This window comes from Trematomus bernacchii, unplaced genomic scaffold, assembly GCF_902827165.1.
Source record: "Trematomus bernacchii unplaced genomic scaffold, fTreBer1.1, whole genome shotgun sequence".
Classification (NCBI taxonomy): Eukaryota; Metazoa; Chordata; class Actinopteri; order Perciformes; family Nototheniidae; genus Trematomus; species Trematomus bernacchii.
Genome location: NW_022987524.1, coordinates 3950889 through 3970355, shown reverse-complemented (window position 1 = coordinate 3970355; position 19467 = coordinate 3950889). Strand labels below are relative to the sequence as shown.

At 40.1% G+C, this 19467-nt stretch overlaps 1 protein-coding gene across 1 annotated transcript in view; it reads left to right on the top strand.

Annotated features, from left to right (window-relative positions):
* dpydb (dihydropyrimidine dehydrogenase b) overlaps window positions 1-19467 on the top strand; it is a 32905-nt gene that overhangs the window by 9523 nt on the left and 3915 nt on the right. Inside the window, exons 4-21 of the mRNA XM_034119608.1 lie at window positions 1721-1808; window positions 1968-2129; window positions 2750-2946; window positions 3491-3572; window positions 3879-3966; window positions 4717-4824; window positions 11688-11857; window positions 12528-12738; window positions 13610-13794; window positions 15275-15490; window positions 16226-16390; window positions 17169-17237; window positions 17354-17437; window positions 17725-17845; window positions 17934-18053; window positions 18605-18747; window positions 18995-19049; window positions 19427-19467. The exon at window positions 19427-19467 is cut by the window's right edge and continues 81 nt beyond it. Of these exons, the coding sequence (XP_033975499.1) occupies window positions 1721-1808; window positions 1968-2129; window positions 2750-2946; window positions 3491-3572; window positions 3879-3966; window positions 4717-4824; window positions 11688-11857; window positions 12528-12738; window positions 13610-13794; window positions 15275-15490; window positions 16226-16390; window positions 17169-17237; window positions 17354-17437; window positions 17725-17845; window positions 17934-18053; window positions 18605-18747; window positions 18995-19049; window positions 19427-19467 (2305 nt within the window). The remainder of the gene's footprint in view (window positions 1-1720; window positions 1809-1967; window positions 2130-2749; window positions 2947-3490; window positions 3573-3878; window positions 3967-4716; window positions 4825-11687; window positions 11858-12527; window positions 12739-13609; window positions 13795-15274; window positions 15491-16225; window positions 16391-17168; window positions 17238-17353; window positions 17438-17724; window positions 17846-17933; window positions 18054-18604; window positions 18748-18994; window positions 19050-19426) is intronic.

Below are 19467 nucleotides of genomic sequence, written 5' to 3'. Positions count from 1 at the left end.
ATTCTGAGCCCCATTTATTTTCCTCACGGACGGCAAAAAAAGTTGTGGCTTGATGTTGAGTAAGAAAATGTTTTTATGAACCACACAACTTCCGTTCTTCCAAGACCCAAAAAGACGTAGTGGGGGGTCATTCGCGGGCCATGCCCCCCCAAACGAGTCACTGTGCCCCCCCAACGCAGGGCAGTCAAGCCCTGCCACTTTGCCGTTTTTTTTATTATCATATAAGTGAAAACGTTTCCACTAATTTTTTTTTGTGTGAAATAAATCAGACATAAAGAATACAAATAAAAAACACAGCCTGAGACGTGCTCACTGCTGCTCGTTGATTGGTGTGTTGCTTGACCAATGACCCCCGACCCTTGTTTTGTTGTCATTACGTGGCTGACTGTTTAGTTGTAAGCCCAGTGGCGATCTGTTCATCTGTTATACTGATCATACAGTAAAGCCATAGCAAATAATATGATACAGTGCAGTACAAGTACTTCTGGGTCTCTTTGTTTCATTCAAGCTCGGCTCTCTGTATGTGGCACAAGCGCATTTTGTTGTTGTTAGCATCTGGTTAGCTAGCTATGCTAACGGTTATAAAGAGCTGTTTCTACAGTGTGGAGGAGAGTCCTCTCCTGTCAGACTGAGAGGCTCAGATAACTACAGCTCAGTGAGGTAAGGTCAGGACTCTGTCAGTGTTTAGATAGTTCACTTAAGTTATCTCAGTGGGTCTCAAACGGTTTGGTTACCATTTATGTAAACAAGTATTTCCGAGGAACACCTTTATATGATCATTATAGTTATTAAAAAATAAGAGAATAAATGAAAAACAGGTATGAAATACTAGGCTATATGACAGAAAACAAGAATACAGTTTAAAAGGGGAGTGATTTGTAAAATATGCATAAAGAAAAAAGTAAATCTGTTTACAGTTCTGTTTCATATGGGTGTTGAGAGATGTTTCCATAGATCTCTTAATGTTGCTCTCAAAGTGCACCAGATTGATGCTTTTAACTTCAATATTTAAAAATAAATCTTCCCGGGTTGTTGACGGCAGTGTGTGCCCCCCCCGTGGTAAATGATTGCCCCCCCATTTGATTTGTTCTAGAGCCGACCCTGCATACTACCAATAGAAATACATTGCTTTTAAAATCGTTCTGTGTGACACGAAAAAAAGGGGAAAATCGTGTTGGTGAACACGAATCAATAGACTACATTTTGTGACTATAACACGAAATGCCGAGAGACTGGGTTGCCATGTTCGTACGCTGATGTTAGCGGTTAGCTCAAAGCACCGCTAACAGATAAAACTGGGCTGTTATAATCATTATGAATGGCTTGCCTTCAATCAAGATAGACTTAGCTTTTAGGGAAATGTGTGAATCTGAGATCAGAATGACAGAATTAGATAAGGCGGTTAAGAGGATAGCAGTAGGAAAGGCACTAGGACAAGACGCCTTGACATTTAATTTTTATAAAAATGTTCTGGGTGGATTTGAAAAGCTTTTTATTTGAGGCAATAAAATACATTTTGAACAATAGGACACTTACACCCTAAACACTTTAATTACCTGTTCATAATGCCCTCCATTTTTTAAGTTTAGTAATGAACCTTGATGTTTATATGCCTTGTTATAATGTACTGATATAATTGTTCAATAAAGTTAAAACGTTTTACAAAAAAAACATAGGCAGGGAGTTTTAAAATGTAAGTAAAAGTCTAATCTGTGTTTAGGTGTCTTAAATGCGTGGATGCTCCCTGTCAGAAGAGCTGCCCTACTAACCTGGACATCAAGTCATTTATTACAAGCATCTCTAATAAGGTACTGCAAATATACACAAACAAATACCTTCCTGCACACAGGGACTTCTAAATGTCAGTTCAATGTCCTGAAACATGTCTCAGATGAAAAACAAACAATTATTGAAAAGTGGTATTTAGCAGTGATATTTGAGTGTATCTATGTGTGTGTGTATACTAGAACTACTATGGGTCAGCACGGGCCATCCTTTCTGACAACCCGCTGGGCCTGACCTGTGGAATGGTGTGTCCCACATCAGAGCTGTGTGTGGGGGGCTGCAACTTGTTTGCTTCTGAGGAGGGACCCATTAATATCGGAGGGCTGCAGCAGTTTGCTACCGAGGTACAGTTCACGAGCACAGAATACTTAGATGAGCTGTATTGAGTTTAAGCAGTTGTAATCATGTCATCTATTCAAGATTATCTTTAGCAATTATCACCACTTGATTTTGGAAGTGTGAATTAATTGCCACAAGTAAAAAGCTAAAAACTTTAAACAAACTACACCATTCGCACCACATAACCACTATTTTATAGATTCATTTTCTGGTGTTCGCCATGATGACTAGTAGTCTCATTTAGCCACTTAGCAACCATCTTGTTTTAGGCGCTTAAATGTTCCTAATTCACTGATTTATCTTGTAGAACAAAATGTGAAAATCTCTTTAATTCGTTAAACACAGACATTATTTCATGCATGCAACTGAAACACCGATTCAAAACATTATTCTTTGAGGAGGAATCTTGAAGTTTGCAATGAACAACACTATTTCCTGCTTGAACAAGTGATACTTATAAAATGAATCATCATCTCATTATTGTGTCCACAGTGGTAACTGTTCTTCATGGTTACGTAGGGTGACTTAAAGCCATGTTGTGTAGAAAATGTATCAGTGTTATTGTCTGAATGCAGTCTGTTAAAAGTGGGTTGTTTCAAATATACGTTTGTGTGTTTCTTCTAAGGTGTTTAGCAAGATGGGCATCCCTCAGATCAGGAATCCTGAACTGCCACCAGCCAATGAGATGCCAGAGATTTACCATGCCCCCATAGCTCTGATTGGTTGTGGCCCTGCGTCAATCAGCTGCGGCTCCTTCCTGGCCCGCCTTGGATATGATAATATTACCATATTTGAGAAACAGAAGTGGATTGGAGGGCTGAGGTAACACATCATCCTCATACATCTGTACAGTACAGCATATCAAAGTAAGATATTATATCTAATTATGTATGTCATTCTATTGTATCAATTAAGTTATTTGATAAAAAATGATTTTGTCAAAATTCATTTTAGGAACTTTAAAATAGAGTTACCAAACTACTTAGCACATACTGTATTATAGAAAGCAAGGCCTAAGATGCAGCAGATGCTAGGAAACATTACAAAATAAACATATATACAAACAAACTAGTCGCATTCATTTAGCGAAATCTGATTATTTTGTCCCTCTATAATTTGGAAATTGATGGCGTTTATGAAGAAGGGTTGAATTAAAGTCTCTTTGACAAAAACTGAATTCATACCTGTTTGAAATAACCCAAACCCAAATCAGAGAGGAAGAAAGATTCATGTTGTTCATTAGAATGACTTTGAAAAACCTCTTAAACGTACTTGTAGTGTTGAAAATGAAGAGAGATATGAAAAAGACAAAGTAAAGGGGAATAAAGGGATGTCACATTCAACACATGTGTTTGATTCCCTGCAGCACAGCAGAGATCCCTGAGTTCCGGCTTCCCTATGAGGTTGTGCAGTTTGAAATAGACCTGATGAAGGACTTAGGAGTAAAGGTATGACTCACAGAAACTCCTTTCCTACTCACACATGTGTTTTAAATGCACCAATTGTCCTCACTATAATAATTGTTTCGCTATTAAGTGTTGTGTATTCTGTCATCTTTCTTTATTTTGTTTATGATCATCTAAATGTGTACTGAAATATGAGGCCAAACAATTCAAATGTATGACAGAGAGCATTCCACATATTGGACAGAAAATGGACAGAGATCAAATAATGACGTTAATTTAAATGATAAGACCTTTCTGATGATTTGAATCCTTACACAGTCTTGATAAATGTGTGTTTTTATCCAACAGGTGATTTGTGAGAAGGGTCTGGGTGTTGATGGAATGACTTTGACTTCCCTGAAAGAGGAAGGATTCAAGGCAGTCTTCATCGGGATTGGTGAGTGCCTCTTCAGAAAATACCTTTGGCCTGTGGTAGTGTATTATCATTTTGTATACTACAATCCTTCTGTAACAGTGGGATAAATACAGTATGCAGTGTTTCTCATACATTGATTTATTTGTGGCGCCACAATTAAATATCGTCCGCCACAAATGGATCTCATAAATCTTTTTTATTATTATTCCTTTTTCTTTTTTTTTGTGGTCTAATGGAAAGTGAGGTGGGCTGATGATCGGAAGGTTGCGAGTTCAAATCCTGCCTGGAACACCACTACTAGTGTGCCCTTGAGTAAGGCACTTAGCCCTTGGTTACTACAGGGAGAATGTCCCTGTAATTGGTCATTGTAAGTCGCTTTGGAATAAGGCGTCTGCCAAATGCCTAAATTGTAAATTATATTTTTGGGAGAATAAACCCCACAGATCCTCAACTCCGGTGTGTTTCACTCATTAACAACGCAACACAGAGCAACAAGAACGTTATCTACAGTAGCCATGAACTCGCATGTATTATCTTATTTGAGGGGGGGTGGATGCGTGGACCACCCGAATAGGTTAAGGGGCCTTTGGCTCTTCTTGCCGGGTGGGGGGGGGGTTACGGTGCGGTGCCCCCACAAATAGAATCAAATTATGTGGGAAACACTGGTATGTCTATGTGTGATTGCTTTAAACTGTTATGCAAACATGGCTTCATCGAGTTAATTTATAATAAACATATTTTTCCTCCTGTTGAACCTGTGTGTGTCTTCAGGTCTCCCTCAGGCCAACAAAGCTAAAATCTTCCAGAATCTGACGATGGATCAGGGCTTCTTCACTTCCAAAGACTTTCTGCCCATGGTGGCCACAGCCAGCAAGAAAGGTACAGTCACACACACACACACACACACACACACACACACACACACACACACACACACAACACACACACACACACACACACACACACACACACACACACACACACACACACACCACACACACCACACACACACACCACACACACACACACACACACACACACACAAATTCTCGCATAGGTATGCACAAAATATACCAACCCAGTCTCACGGCATTTCGTGTTATAGTCACGACATTTAATCTATTGATTCGTGTTCACCAACACGATTTTACCCTTTTTTTCGTGTCACACAGAATGATTTTAAAAGCAATGTATTTCTATTGGTAGTATGTTTCGTGCCTGCACCACGTCTTTTTGTCCGGTCGGGTCTTGGAAGACCGGAAGCTGTGTGGTTCATAAACACATGTTCTTACTCAATATCAAGCCACGAATACTGTTTTTAATTTTAAATCGTATAATGTCAGACATCCGCGAGGAAAAGAAATGGGGCTCAGAGCCTCAGAATACTGAAATCTGTATTTTTTAAATATTTTTTTCCTTCTAATTTGTTATTCTTTTCTAAATAACACACTTTTATTTACTCAACAAAAACACACAATTATCCTTGTTTTTATTTATTTGTTTAATTCTATAATCTCTGGCTTTTTTGCCGTCCGTCAGGAACTGAATTTCAAAATAAAAAAACGGAAACAGATACACACCCACTGAACTGATTACCCAAGATCCTCAGATATGGTTTAAGCTCGGTGATTGGATTGTTTAGCCGCAATGCACGTTGGGATATGGTGTTAATGCGATATGAAATCCGAAAAACATTTAAAAAAAATGAAAATAATACTTTAATCCGAGTGTGGTGATGGGAGACACATCTATGGATTCAGAATTTCAATATCTTACCATTAAATGACGGATATACCTTTCTGTCTGTGATGTTTTACAAATCAGATATTAATGTGTAGAAGTAAAATTATGTGAAAACATGAATAAAACTACACATCTTCAGATGTTATACATACCAGGGTTTCCGCTAGGATTTTTTCTCGCCGGTCAAATGTCCGGACAGAATTTATTTTACCGGACAAATTTGAAACTTACCGGTCATGTTTCAATAATAAGAATTGTGTAGCAGAGTTTCCGTTAGCAGGTAATTACCGGACTATGACCGGATATGCTGATGTTTAAAACTCAGTTAATGGGGCTCATTTTTATATTGCTTCAGTTTATAATCGTAACAGATCGAAAAATTCAGATTCATTCTTCAATAAATGATTCCACAAACAACAAACAACATAATTATTACATTCAAACAAACTACTTGTAGTAGATGAAGTACATTATTCAAAAGTTTACATTAACTTTAAATAATAACACGGGAGAAACGGATCCTCTCTTTTCCTCTCTCTCTCTCCTGACAGCCCGTCAGTTTCTCATGCAGCACGCTAAACAGTGGGCGGGGCTTCAGGTGATTATGCAGCAGCTGATCTGATCTCTCTCTCGCGTCCGGTTATACTTCCCTCGCGTTTATGTCCATATCGATCAGATCCAGCTCTCCTGATCGGCCTTTATAGAGAGCACCGATCAAACTATTAAGAGTGAATATCGGCCGATAATGACCGGCGGCCGATCGATCGGAGCATCCCTAATTATTACCAGACATTTTGACCGGCAGGTATTGAATTTACCGGTTTTTAATAAATGTTACCAGCTAAAAAACGGTAATGACCGGCTAACGGAAACCCTGATACATACATAAGTGTCCTACACTAATAATAAAAAGTTATTATGGCATTGTATGCTGTGTGTACCTTGTGTGCACCGCCTAGTGGTTAAAGCACGTTATTGAATTCTTTTTTTAATATGTTATATTTGATGAAAAAAATATTAAGAGTACATACAAAATAGGGGGAAAGTAGAAGGTCAATGATAGAAATATAGAATATAAAAAATCAAGAAGATACTGAAAGTGATCTCTACAATAAAACAGTTTAGTGCTGGATGTACAAAGATATTAATAGGAGGATGTGCAAAACAGAAAAACGAATTAACCTTTATTAACACATTAAAGAATACTTTAGGTTAAGGTCTTCTTTTAAATAAGAAAAAAGCTTTGGGGGTATCTACAGATAAATATTAAGCCTGTCAAAGTACTTCACGTCTAATATATTGCTTTCCTGCAATGTTAACTATGTTGAAGCACTTATTTTAACTGATATTATACACATTAATTATACTCTTATGTATGTAGATAGAATAAGAAATGTGCAGAATATGACAGTTTAATGGTGGAGGTACACACATATTGATAGATGTCTTGTAATGCACTGTTGAGGAACCTGTGACCCAAGTTTTTCATTCATTGCATAACTTCAACGTAGTTGTGTATATGATATGTCAATAAACCTTAGAAAATCTTGAAATCTTGAAAGGGATGTGCAAAATAGCCATTATATACAGTTTTTAATTAACTATTAGTAGAGAATAACGAGTAATGAATATGCTTTATAGGGATCTGCAGATAAATGTTTAGTCTTCTCAAGCACCCACTACCAAATATCTCTCCTGATTGTTGGCACTTGACAATCACCTTCCCTGAATTTTACTCAGGTGTAACTAAAGTCTGATTTAAGGGTCGTTTATATTTCACATCATTAATCAGAATCTGCAAAGTAACTAAAATAAATGTAGTGGAGTAGAAATACCAGGTTAACCTCTGAATTGTAGTGGAGTAGAATTACAAAGTAACAATGAGCTGGCATGTGGGTATATACTAATGCTGCCCATTATAGACACAAGCAATTTTCACCCATTTATTAATTATATGTTTTAAATTTGATAAAACCAATGTGTTTAATACTGGCAACTTCTAATTGTGGGGAAAACAAAAACGTTCCCAGTAGAGACGTCCCATAGAACATTTTGCGAAACACAATAACCAGCATGTGTAGTTCTGGGGGGGGAGGACGTTTGAGTCCAGTTTTGGATAGTCTGCCGTGGTTTCGTTCCATTTCAAAGAGCTGTTTGACGCTCGGCGTAACCTTGGCACACTGCCACTCCAACATCCAATCCCAGAGCTTGAAGATTATTCATGGGGTTTTTCAAGCAAAGGGACTGTACTCCCAAACGATAGCTGAGGATTATGGGTAGTGTAATGTCTTCGGCCATCCTAAACTCCGATATGTTTTTCGGATTTCATATCGCATAAACACCATATCCCAACGTGCATTGCGGCTAAAACATCCAATCACAGAGCTTAAACCATAGCTGAGGATCTTGGGTAATCAGTTCAGTGGGTGTGTATCGCAATGATGCTCGAAATGTCCCTTATAGGCCTACGTCTGTTTCCTGTTACTTTATTTTGAAATTCACTTCCTGACGGACGGCAAAAAAGCCAGAGATTATAGAATTAAACAAATAAATAAAAACAAGGATAATTGTGTGTTATTGAGTAAATAACAGTGTGTTATTTAGAAAAGAATAACAAATTAGAAGGAAAAAAAGATTCTGAGGCTCTGAGCCCCATTTATTTTCCTTGCGGACGGCAAAAAAAGTCCGACATTATACGATTTAAAATAAAAACAATAATCGTGGCTTGATATTGAGTAAGAACGTGTTTTTAATGAACCCCACAGCTTCCGGTCTTCCAAGACCCGACCGGACAAAAAGACGTGGTGCAGGCACGAAACATACTACCAATAGAAATACATTGCTTTTAAAATCGTTCTGTGTGACACGAAAGAAAGGGGAAAATCGTGTTGGGGAACACGAATCAATAGATTAAATGTCGTGACTATAACACGAAATGCCGTGAGACTGGGTTGAAATATATCAACCAATATGTATATTATATTATTATGTATTATCAAGATAATGAAGTATGGCTTAATAATTATCAGCGGTATAGCAAGACACATTTATTTCACTTCAAAATGCCATATAAACCCAGGGGAGACAACATTTCTGCTAACAAGTTTTTCAGGTAAATTAAAAGTCCCATGTCATGCTTTTCCGGTTATTACCCGTCCCCTTGTGTGTTATGTAGCTTTTTCTGCATGTAAACGGTCTGCAGAGTCACAAACCCTCAAAGTACACCCTGTAGCGAGTAAAACTCTAACACAGAAAATACCTGTCTATGCTGCCCCAGAACGCCTCGTTGGAGATTTCTCTTTTTCCATTGTTTTCTTCCTGGGTACAGTGACGTGCCCATACCCAAATGGACCAATCCGTGGAGCCGTCACGTTACGTCCGCGGAGCCGTTAGGTTAATATTTTCTCAGCTGCAGCTCCTCCGATTTCTCCTCCCTGAGACGGCGGTACGCGGCGAGGCTGTGAGTCGGTGTGTTAGCACACACACAAACTCCCAGCCAGGCTGTGGGTGTGTGTGTGTGTTCGGGCTGGTTTCGGGCTGGGTTTCGCTGTCTCGCAGACGGCCACTGGGCTCATAGGGAGGGGGGGGCAGGAGCTCCAACAAGCCGTTTAATACAGAGAGTGAATACACGTAGTTTACAGAGATGCTGTATGAGAAACCAATGTGAGTTTGGAAAATTGCACAATATAAATCTATTCTAGTATACCTCAACAATACAATACAATACGATTGACTGCTCTCTGTGAAAAGTTTCTTACATTTTTTATTGAAAAAGTATCTGCTCTTAGGCTAGCCCACACTAGTGCTACCCCAGATCCTGCTCCTTTTCTGTGCCCTGCTGTCCTCGACCACTTTGAGCCTGTATCCCTCTCTTCTCTCTTGGATGTAGTCAAGCACCTGCGGCCGACAAACTGCACCTCAGACAGCATTCCCTCTCGCCTTCTCAGAGATGTTTTAGGATCAGTTGGAGCAAGTATTTTATTACTTATAAATACCTCTCTTAGCTCAGGATGTGTCCCAGCTGCCTTCAAACATGCCGTGGTTAAGCCACTCCTTAAAAAGAAAAATCTCGACCCTTCCATTCTCGCAAATTTTAGGCCCTTCTCCCAGCTACCTTTTTTATCCAAAGCCCTGGAGCGAGTAGTCTACGCCCAGCTGCAGTCTTTTTTAACCACGCATGGAATCCATGAAAAGTTTCAGTCTGGCTTCAAACCCATGCACAGCACTGAAACAACCCTTTTAAGAGTTTTTAATGATCTGCTCCTAGCCGCCGACTCAGGTAGCTCCGCTGTCTTGGTGCTGTTAGACCTGACAGCTGCCTTTGACACTGTGGACCATAGCATCCTGCTGTCACGGCTTGAACAGTCCGCTGGCATCACAGGCTCTGCCCTTGCATGGTTCAGGTCCTACCTGACAGACCGTAGCTTCTCAGTGCAGCTAGGTGCCTTCTCCTCTGCCAAAGCCCCTCTTACCTGTGGGGTTCCCCAAGGCTCGATTTTGGGCCCCATTCTTTTTCTACTGTACATACTGCCCCTAGGTTCAATTCTCACTAAACACAACATCCCCTTCCACTGCTACGCCGACGATGTACAGATCTATCTGCCACTCAATTCAAATGTTAACTCATTACAGCTATTGATGGACTGCTTAGCAGAGATCAAATCCTGGCTGAGCCAACATTTCCTCAACCTCAATGAGAGCAAGACTGAGGTTATCTTTTTTGGACCCCAACCTCCAGCCTCCCAGGTTGATATTCTGGGCTCCCTCAATAAAAACATCCTCTCCTCTGTCATGAACCTTGGAGTGACCTTCACTAGCGCTTTTAAATTTGATAAGCAGGTCAGCAGCGTAGTCAAAACCTGCTTTTTTTAAATACGACTATTGGCCAAGACTAAGTCGTTTTTATCGTTTGAGGACCTGGAAAGGGTTATTAATGCCTTTGTTACCTCAAGGTTGGATTACTGCAACGCTCTGTACGTGGGTATGGACCAGGCGTCAATTAAACGCCTGCAGCTAGTCCAGAACGCAGCTGCACGTCTACTCACTGGCCACAAAAAGCGTGACCACATCACCCCAATTCTGGCTTCCAATTCGGTTCCGAATTGATTTTAAACTCCTTTTATTTGTTTTTAAAGCACTAAATGGGCTGGCTCCGGCCTATATAGCTGAACTCCTCCAGCGCTACACCCCAACAAGAGCTTTAAGGTCTGCTGACCAGCTGCTGCTGGTAGTGCCCAAGACCAGGCTCAAAACCCGAGGGCACCGAGCCTTCGCAGCAGCTGGCCCGAGGCTCTGGAACACTCTGCCCCTCCATGTGAGGTCGGCCCAGACCCTAGGGGTTTTTAAATCTACTCTTAAGACACACTTCTTCTCCCTGGCCTTTTAGTCAGAGCGGAGCACGACTCCTGACTTTTCCCTGTGTTTTCTTTTTAAATATCTGTTGTAATTTATTGTCTTTTATTGTGATTATAGAAATGTGTTTTTATGTGATTGTAGTTATTACATGTACAGCACTTTGGCCCGACCAAAAAATCGCTTTTAAATGTGCTTTATAAATAAACCTTGATTTGATTTGATTTGATTTGATTTGAACAATGGAATTATGATCAGTAGAAATGGCCATGACATGGGACCTTTAACATTCGAAGATTCCAAAAATATTTTCTTTGGATCAGAATCAGATTCAGAGATGCTTTATTAGTCCAACAGCAGGGACATTTAGGTTAGGTCATGTCATGGAATATTACATTATTCTTATTTGATGACCACATTTAAGTCTGTTCAACCCTCTTAAACTACAGGTTAGAAACATATTTTTAATTACAAATCATAATAGCTATCATCCATAGGGAGAAGGTATCGCCAGTATTGGCTTCAAAATATCCATATTATCCATTCTAAAAGAAACATCCACACTTCATCCAGAAAACAGAGTTAAGTTAAAGAGTTAAATCTGTGATAACTCCCATTCCCCTGTCTCTCTGTCTGGTTCCCTGCAGGCATGTGTCAGTGTCGCTCCTCTCTGCCAGAGTTGAGAGGAGTGGTGATCGTCCTCGGGGCCGGGGACACTGCATTTGACTGTGCCACCTCGGCCCTCCGCTGTGGAGCCAGGAGAGTGTTTGTGTGCTTCAGGAAGGGATTCACTAACATCAGGGCCGTCCCTGAGGAGGTAGGGGGGATGGATGGATAGCTAATCAAATGGAAACATATTAGTCTAGTTGCCAGCACTGTGAACCGGGAAATGTTGAGTACTCCATAGTTTTATGTTAGAAATGTATAGTAAGGGTTCCTGGCACATAAAAACTGTCGGATGATAACTTGCATATGTTGGGCAATTTGCACAGATAGCATAAGGTATGTTAATTAGCGCAACTTATGACTTGGCTGATTTGGTTTTGGGGGTTATAGAGGATGCTAAATCAATTTCTGAGTCAGTCCCCTAAAACTGCAAAACCGACCAAAAATGAATCAAATCAGCCCACAGAGAGTACAAATATGGCCACATTCTGGTAAAAACTGCCATTATGGATCCCGAGAATGCCAGAAATGCATTCAGCATCCTCAATAACCCCCAAAACCATTCCAAAACTGTCAAAATCTGCCAAGCCATTTTTTTTATTATTGTCTGCATAAGCTATAATGCTAATTAACGCAACTTGTGCTAAATGTGCAAATTGCCCAACATATGCAACTTTGCATCCGGCAGTTTCTATGTGCTTGGGACCCCTATGTACATTTCTATCATATACTTTGGGGTACTCAACATTTCTGGGTCCACAACAGGACTCTATGAGCTGCAAACAGACTGATGAGAATACTGAGCACATGTTCTCTGTCAGATGGAGTTGGCGAAGGAGGAGAAGTGTGAGTTCCTGCCCTTCCTGTCTCCTCGGGAGGTCATCATGAAGAACGGTCGTGTTGCCGGGCTACAGTTATGTCGCACGGAGCAGACTGAGGAAGGTGATTGGCTGGAAGACGAGGAGCAAATTGTCAGGCTGAAGGCTGATTACATCATCAGTGCCTTTGGTTCCATGCTCAACGAGCCGCAAGGTAACCGACCAATCAGCTGCAACACACAGACTGATCAGCAGTTTAGCATTTTTGCTAAATAAAATAAGTGTTGAAAATGAATCATAAGATGTTTATAAATGTTGCTCTCTCTTGTGTGTGTTTTGTATTCAAATTGTAATTTGATTAATATAATGTGCGCAGGAATTAATCCTAAAAGTTGAAAATCTGTTAGCATTTTAGCACTTCCAGTTACCTCAAGGTTCAAGGTTCAAGGCTTTTATTATTCATACGTACATAGCTACAGTGTAGTTATGACGATGAAAATCTTAGGTCACAGGTTAAACCAACAGTGCAACACAATAAAACTGAAAAACTGAAAAAAATTGTGCACGTAAATATAAAAAAGAAAATAGTGAAATAGTGCAATAAGAGTTATACAAGTGATTGGAATACCTTGATGCAAAGTAAGTTTTTTTTTAACGTCATTTAGTTTAGGTGCCTAAAATAACACAGCAATGTGAGATATAGTTTGTTTATAGCCTAACGTTAGCTTTTTACTTCTGCCAATTATATTTATGCTTAAAAAATCATAAAGTGGTGTGAATGTCTGGAGATCACCATCTGAACAAAACGTGTTAGTATCATAAATGTGTGTTTGCCAGAGATCTTCATCATTCCAAAATCATCATACATAATCAAAATGTTGATTTTCATTTATGCAATCAACTAATATGTTAACTCTTGGTCTTTAAGTGTGACTATGGAAATGGTCCTATATTTTATTTATATTTGCAGTTTTACATAAAATAAGAAATGTAGTCTTTCTCAGTGTTGAGTCTTCAGATGTGTTGCCGATCGATGCATAACTCAAATGCATACATAACTTGATCTATATCTTGTCTGTGTGTAGTGAAGGAGGCCATGGCTCCCGTGAAGATGACACGCTGGGGGACTCCGGAGGTGAACACGGACACCATGCAGACCAGCGAGCCCTGGGTGTTTGCAGGAGGAGACATCGCCGGTTTGGCCAACACCACGGTGGAATCAACGAACGATGGCAAACAGGCTTCATGGCACATCCACAGATACATGCAGGTAAAATGTCTCGGCTTTAACACTCAAGGTTTCAAGGCTTTTATTGGTAATACGAACATAGCTACAGTGTAGTTATGACGATGAAAATCTTAGGTCACAGGCTCCTCCAACAGTGCAACACAATAAAACAGATAAACACAACAAAATAGTGCAAGTAAATAGTAAATACAGTTTGTGACAAGAAGCTAAGACAGTATATGTCATCTTGGTTGGGATTTGTAGTTCAGTCTTAACCGTTAAGCCCCAAAGACCCCGTCGGCGGGTCCTTTTTTTTTTTCACAAATAAAAAAAAAAAAAATTGAATGAATACCTATGGTGATAATTCAATGTAATACACCATTTTTATAGTCTGGTACCTGAAAAAGGCCAAATGGCACTGATGGAACCAGATGTACCCAAATGTGCCGAAAGCTTATTCCGCCTGGAACCTTTTTTTGCTAAACCTCTCTAAAAAGGTCAAATTTCACTTGTTTTGCCTCAATCTTGATACAGGGTACTTATTATATGTTATAGTTTGGATTCCTAAAGCTTTTAGTCTACCATCCCATCATTCAAGGGTGGTTTTCACTATAAGTAATGGGTTTTTTTTAGGCGGAGGTAAGAATTTAACTTTTTTTGCTATGTTCCATCTGAATTTACTCTGACTGAGAAAAATCTATATTGATTCTGACACTTCTACATCCAACTCACAGGTGTAACCTTGCTTTGATAAAAGGAATTATTTATATAACCCTTTTAGAAGTTAAGTTGTAGTCATTTATTTTGGGCATGTCATTTTCGAGCCTGAAACCTGAAAAACAGGCTCGGGGCTTAACAGGTTAAGAAGTCCTAACTTGAGCTCGCCCACCGAGGTTATAACTGAATTTAAACTCAAATAGTCCATATCATTGTCTTCAGACCTTTATCTCATTTTATTGTAAAAGTCAGCTAAGTAACTCTGTGTGAAGAGGTGTACCTGACATTTGAACCTCACCTTTGATTGTATATATCTGTGGTATGTTCAAGTTAGCCCTATAACTTTTTTGTATTTGCAATTTCTTCAAATTGGCATGTATCGTGTAAGTGAACACAGCTTGGCTCCAAATGCAGGGCTTTGCTGCAAAAAAAGTTCAACCATGCACATTTTTCACCACTTTTTCCAAATCTATATCGCATTCTCCTCTCGTTTGATTTAATCAAAATCAAATCAAGTTTTATTTATAAAGCACATTCAAAAGCGATTTTTGGTCGAGCCAAAGTGCTTTACATGTAATAAAAACACATTACTACAATTTACGTTTTACTGTCAACGTAGTTCATGACTCTTAAATGTTTCATATTTTCGGTATGTTCAGAAGATCATGAATGCAGCACACATGCAGCACACTAATGGGACATTGTCCTTAACAAGAGTACATGATGATGTTTTTTACTCAGGCCTGCCTCCATAAATGTAAACTAATGATGTAGCTCAAATGTCAAATCTCCCCCCCTCCTGCAGTCTCAGCATGGACACTCAGTGGACCCGGTTCCCAAGCTGCCACTGTTCTTCAGTGCTATAGATCAGGTGGACATCAGCGTGGAGCTTTGTGGAATACATTTCCCCAACCCGTTTGGCCTGGCGTCTGCCCCCCCAACCACCAGCACCGCTATGATCAGAAGAGCTTTTGAACAGGGATGGGGCTTCGCTCTGACCAAGACCTTTGGACTGAACAAGGTACAGTGTACATAACAACCTTGCAACATTGGAATGTGGCCAGAACCGGAGCCTTCTGGAACCCACTCACACAGCCTGTACACATTTTACTGTGACCATTTTCACATGAGGCTTATTCAGTTTGACCCAGGTTTATTTAGTTTCAAGGTATGTTTAAAATACACTATTTGAAAACTAGCACAGATAGTTACATCTAAATAAAAGCAGCCAAAATAAAAGGCTGCAATCAATAATAGTTTTTCATAGTTGATCAGTCATTTTCTTGATTAATCGTGTAGTCTGGTAAAGGTCTGAAAAATATTGCATTAGAGTTACGTGAAACCCAGTTTAGCCCAATCCATATTGCATATGTTGTCCAACCAACAGTCAAAACCTACATATTTTTACTTTACTATGATAAAACAATTAAAAGCGAGAAAAAATACACAATCCAACCAACAAGTAATCATATTTGAGAACCTGGTTACAGTGATTTATTGCCATGTTTGCTGAAAATAATCGTCAAAATAATAAATTGACTATTAGAATTGTTGCCAGTTGATTTCAAGCTCAAAAGTATTATTGGAACTGTTGAAATTATTTAAAGTTAAAGGAGTTTGTTTCAGCTGATGTTTATGGGATTCTGATGTTGCCATTAATGGAAACTTGCACAATGACTCGATAGGAAACTAGATGTAATATCACAGCACAAAAAAAGATACGCTATGATTCATTTGTATACATCTATGTCTGCAGGATCTGGTGACCAACGTGTCCCCTCGTATTGTACGTGGCACCACCTCAGGACATATGTTCGGACCCGGCCAGGGCTCCTTCCTCAACATTGAGCTCATCAGTGAGAAGACCGCCGCCTACTGGTGCCAGTCAGTGGCCGAGCTGAAGAAGGACTTCCCCAATAACGTCAGTTTCCCTTCAAGTCATGATATTTCTTTATGGACAAAGTTCTGCCTTGATTCTACTTTACTAAAAACATGATGCTTAAATATTTGTTTGAAAACATTTAGAAAACACCATATTACTGAAACAGCTCTTCTTAAAGCTTTAACTTATTATAGTCCTGGTTTTACTTGATTTAAGAGCCGCATTTGATACCGTAGATAATGAAACCCTTTTGAACTGCTTTGAGACCTGGGTGGTTATTACTGGCAGGCTCTACAATGTTTTTTGCCAATGCCACATCAGCTGCAACAGGTAGTCATTGTGGGGTACCCCAAGGATTGGTGCTGGGTCCAGTTCTCTTTTTTACATGCTCCCCCATGACCACATCATCGTAAGCACAACATCAGTTTCCATTTTTATGCAGGTGATACCCAGATTTATTTAAGCTGCGTCCCTGCAAACCATTCCCTTTATACTGTTAATCTCCTCATCTGCCTTCAGGACATCCGCTAATGTCACAACATTTCCTGCAGCTAAATGCCTATAAAACGAAACAAATTATTATAGGTCAAGTTGATACTTTCGTCCCCCAAATTTCCAACAGTCTTGGTTCTCTGTCCCAGTCTATAACCAGTGTTCTGTTTTATGTGAAGGCACTTTGTAACTATGTTTTGAAATGTGCTATATGATTAAAGTTTATTAATATTATGATGTTGTCATTGCTAAACCAGATGCACATCTACCTACAAACACGTGTTGATAGATCTGTTGAACTGTGTCAACCTTTCCTCTTTATCAGGTGGTGATCTCCAGCATTATGTGCAGTTACAACAAGGAAGACTGGACAGAAATAGCCATAATGGCAGAGGTGAACAAAAATCACACACACAGTTACAGAATGTACACAGTATAACTATTTTGTAATCAGTAAATGTACGTACAAAACTGTGTGTGATGATCTGAAATATAAAAATGTGTGTGTAGGATTCTGGAGCAGATGCTTTGGAGCTGAACCTGTCCTGTCCTCATGGGATGGGAGAGAGAGGCATGGGACTGGCCTGTGGACAGGTACACACACACACACACACACACACACACACACACACACACACACACACACACACACACACACACACACACACAAACACACACAGAGACACACACACAATGTTACACAAATGCAATTCTGACCGGCAATATATGCTTATAGATTGAGTTTAAGTGCAGCAAAGTACACAAATGTGTGTACTTTGGAGCTCCATATCTGTGAAGCACAATGTCTACTGGCCATTTTTTATTTTGTAAATGGAAGTACGTAGAAGATGATGCCTGTGTTTCTATGTGTTTGTCATTAGGACCCGGTGATGGTGCGTAACATCTGTCACTGGGTGCGTGCGGCCGTTACCATTCCGTTCTTCGCCAAACTGACACCAAACGTCACCAACATTGTCGACATCGCCAAGGCTGCTCATGAAGGTAAACACGCTTCATCACACCACACTCAATATTTATTCCCTCCAAATCCTTTACATTCGGCAATTTATGTACTGTTGATATTTTCTAGGTGGAGCAGATGGAGTGACAGCCACCAACACAGTCTCAGGTATGATGGGACTGAAGGCTGACGCCTCCCCCTGGCCGGCGGTTGGAAAGGGCAAACGCACCACGTATGGAGGGGTGTCTGGTGAGGATACACACAAACATACAAACACATACAATATGTCAGATAACCATTTATTTACAGGAGATACTGAATGTCAAGGGAAGAAGGATGAGGGGATGAATGGATATATGCAGGAAAGGATTAATGGATGAAGCAATAAAAGGAGGAAGCGGTGTAGGGGGAGGGATAAATGGTCAGAGGGATGTAGGGGGGGATAAATGTATGATTGAAGGAAGGGATGAATGGGCAGGGACGTAAGGAGGGAGGGATGAATTCATTCCTTTATTAATGAATACATTAATAAAGGAAAGGAGGGATGAAAGGATGTAGGAAGGGAGGGATGGTTGAAGGGATGGAGGAAGGGATGGAGGATGTAGGGAAAGGATGAGGTAGGAAGGGGAATGTATAATTGGAGAGGAAAGGGAGGATGGATGTGAAATCAGAGCCAAACGAGGCGGATGTGTTGATGTGTAGACGGGTGTAGTTATAGAATGCTACTTCTAGGGCATGTGTGTTCCTCTTCTAAACATTGACTTCTCCCAAGCCCTCCCTGATCAGAACACTGTGTGCAGGTAATGCCATCAGACCCATCGCTCTCAGGGCGGTGTCCGCCATCGCCAGAGCCCTCCCTGGTTTCCCCATCCTGGCCACGGGAGGCATCGACTCTGCAGAGAGCGGACTACAGTTCCTCCACGCCGGAGCCTCAGTGTTACAGGTGAGAAATGAATGAATACATGTTACTGTTCCTATGATGCAGTTCATGGTTTAATTACATATTGTAAAATGGCTTTATTCTGAATCCCCTTACTCTTCACTACTGTATGCATTTTTTTACTTTTCACCACATACCGTTTTCACATGGTGGAAACAGTTATTAAGTCTTTAAAGAGAGAAATTCTGCAAATCTAAGTGTTCCTCCCTCTGGTTTTGTCTGATTTTCTCCCTGTGTTTGACTCCCACAGGTGTGCAGTGCAGTCCAGAACCAGGACTTCACAGTCATTGAGGATTACTGTGTGGGTATGTAACTGTTTCTGCATGTGTTGTATTTCAATCGAAGGCATGCACTGAGCATTGAGATGTATTATTGCTAGTTTACAACAATGATCCAGAGGCTGGTTTATTCGTGCCTTGTTATCTCAACAGGATGTACGCTACATTATTTTTGAACTAAAGTCAGCATTGACTTAAGAGACTGAAAACTCCTACTGGTGTAAATAAAGTTACTATAGTAACTACCACCTCACTAACAAAGAGCTTTTCCAATCGTACCTTTTTATCAAGTCTGGAGAGTTAACCACCAACATAAACATTCTCCAGGCAGTGAACCTTAATGCTTCAGCTTTGAGACAATGAAATGATATAATAATAGCATAATGGTGGATATGTGTTTGCAGGTCTGAAGGCCTTGTTGTACCTGAAAAGCCTGGAGCTGAGG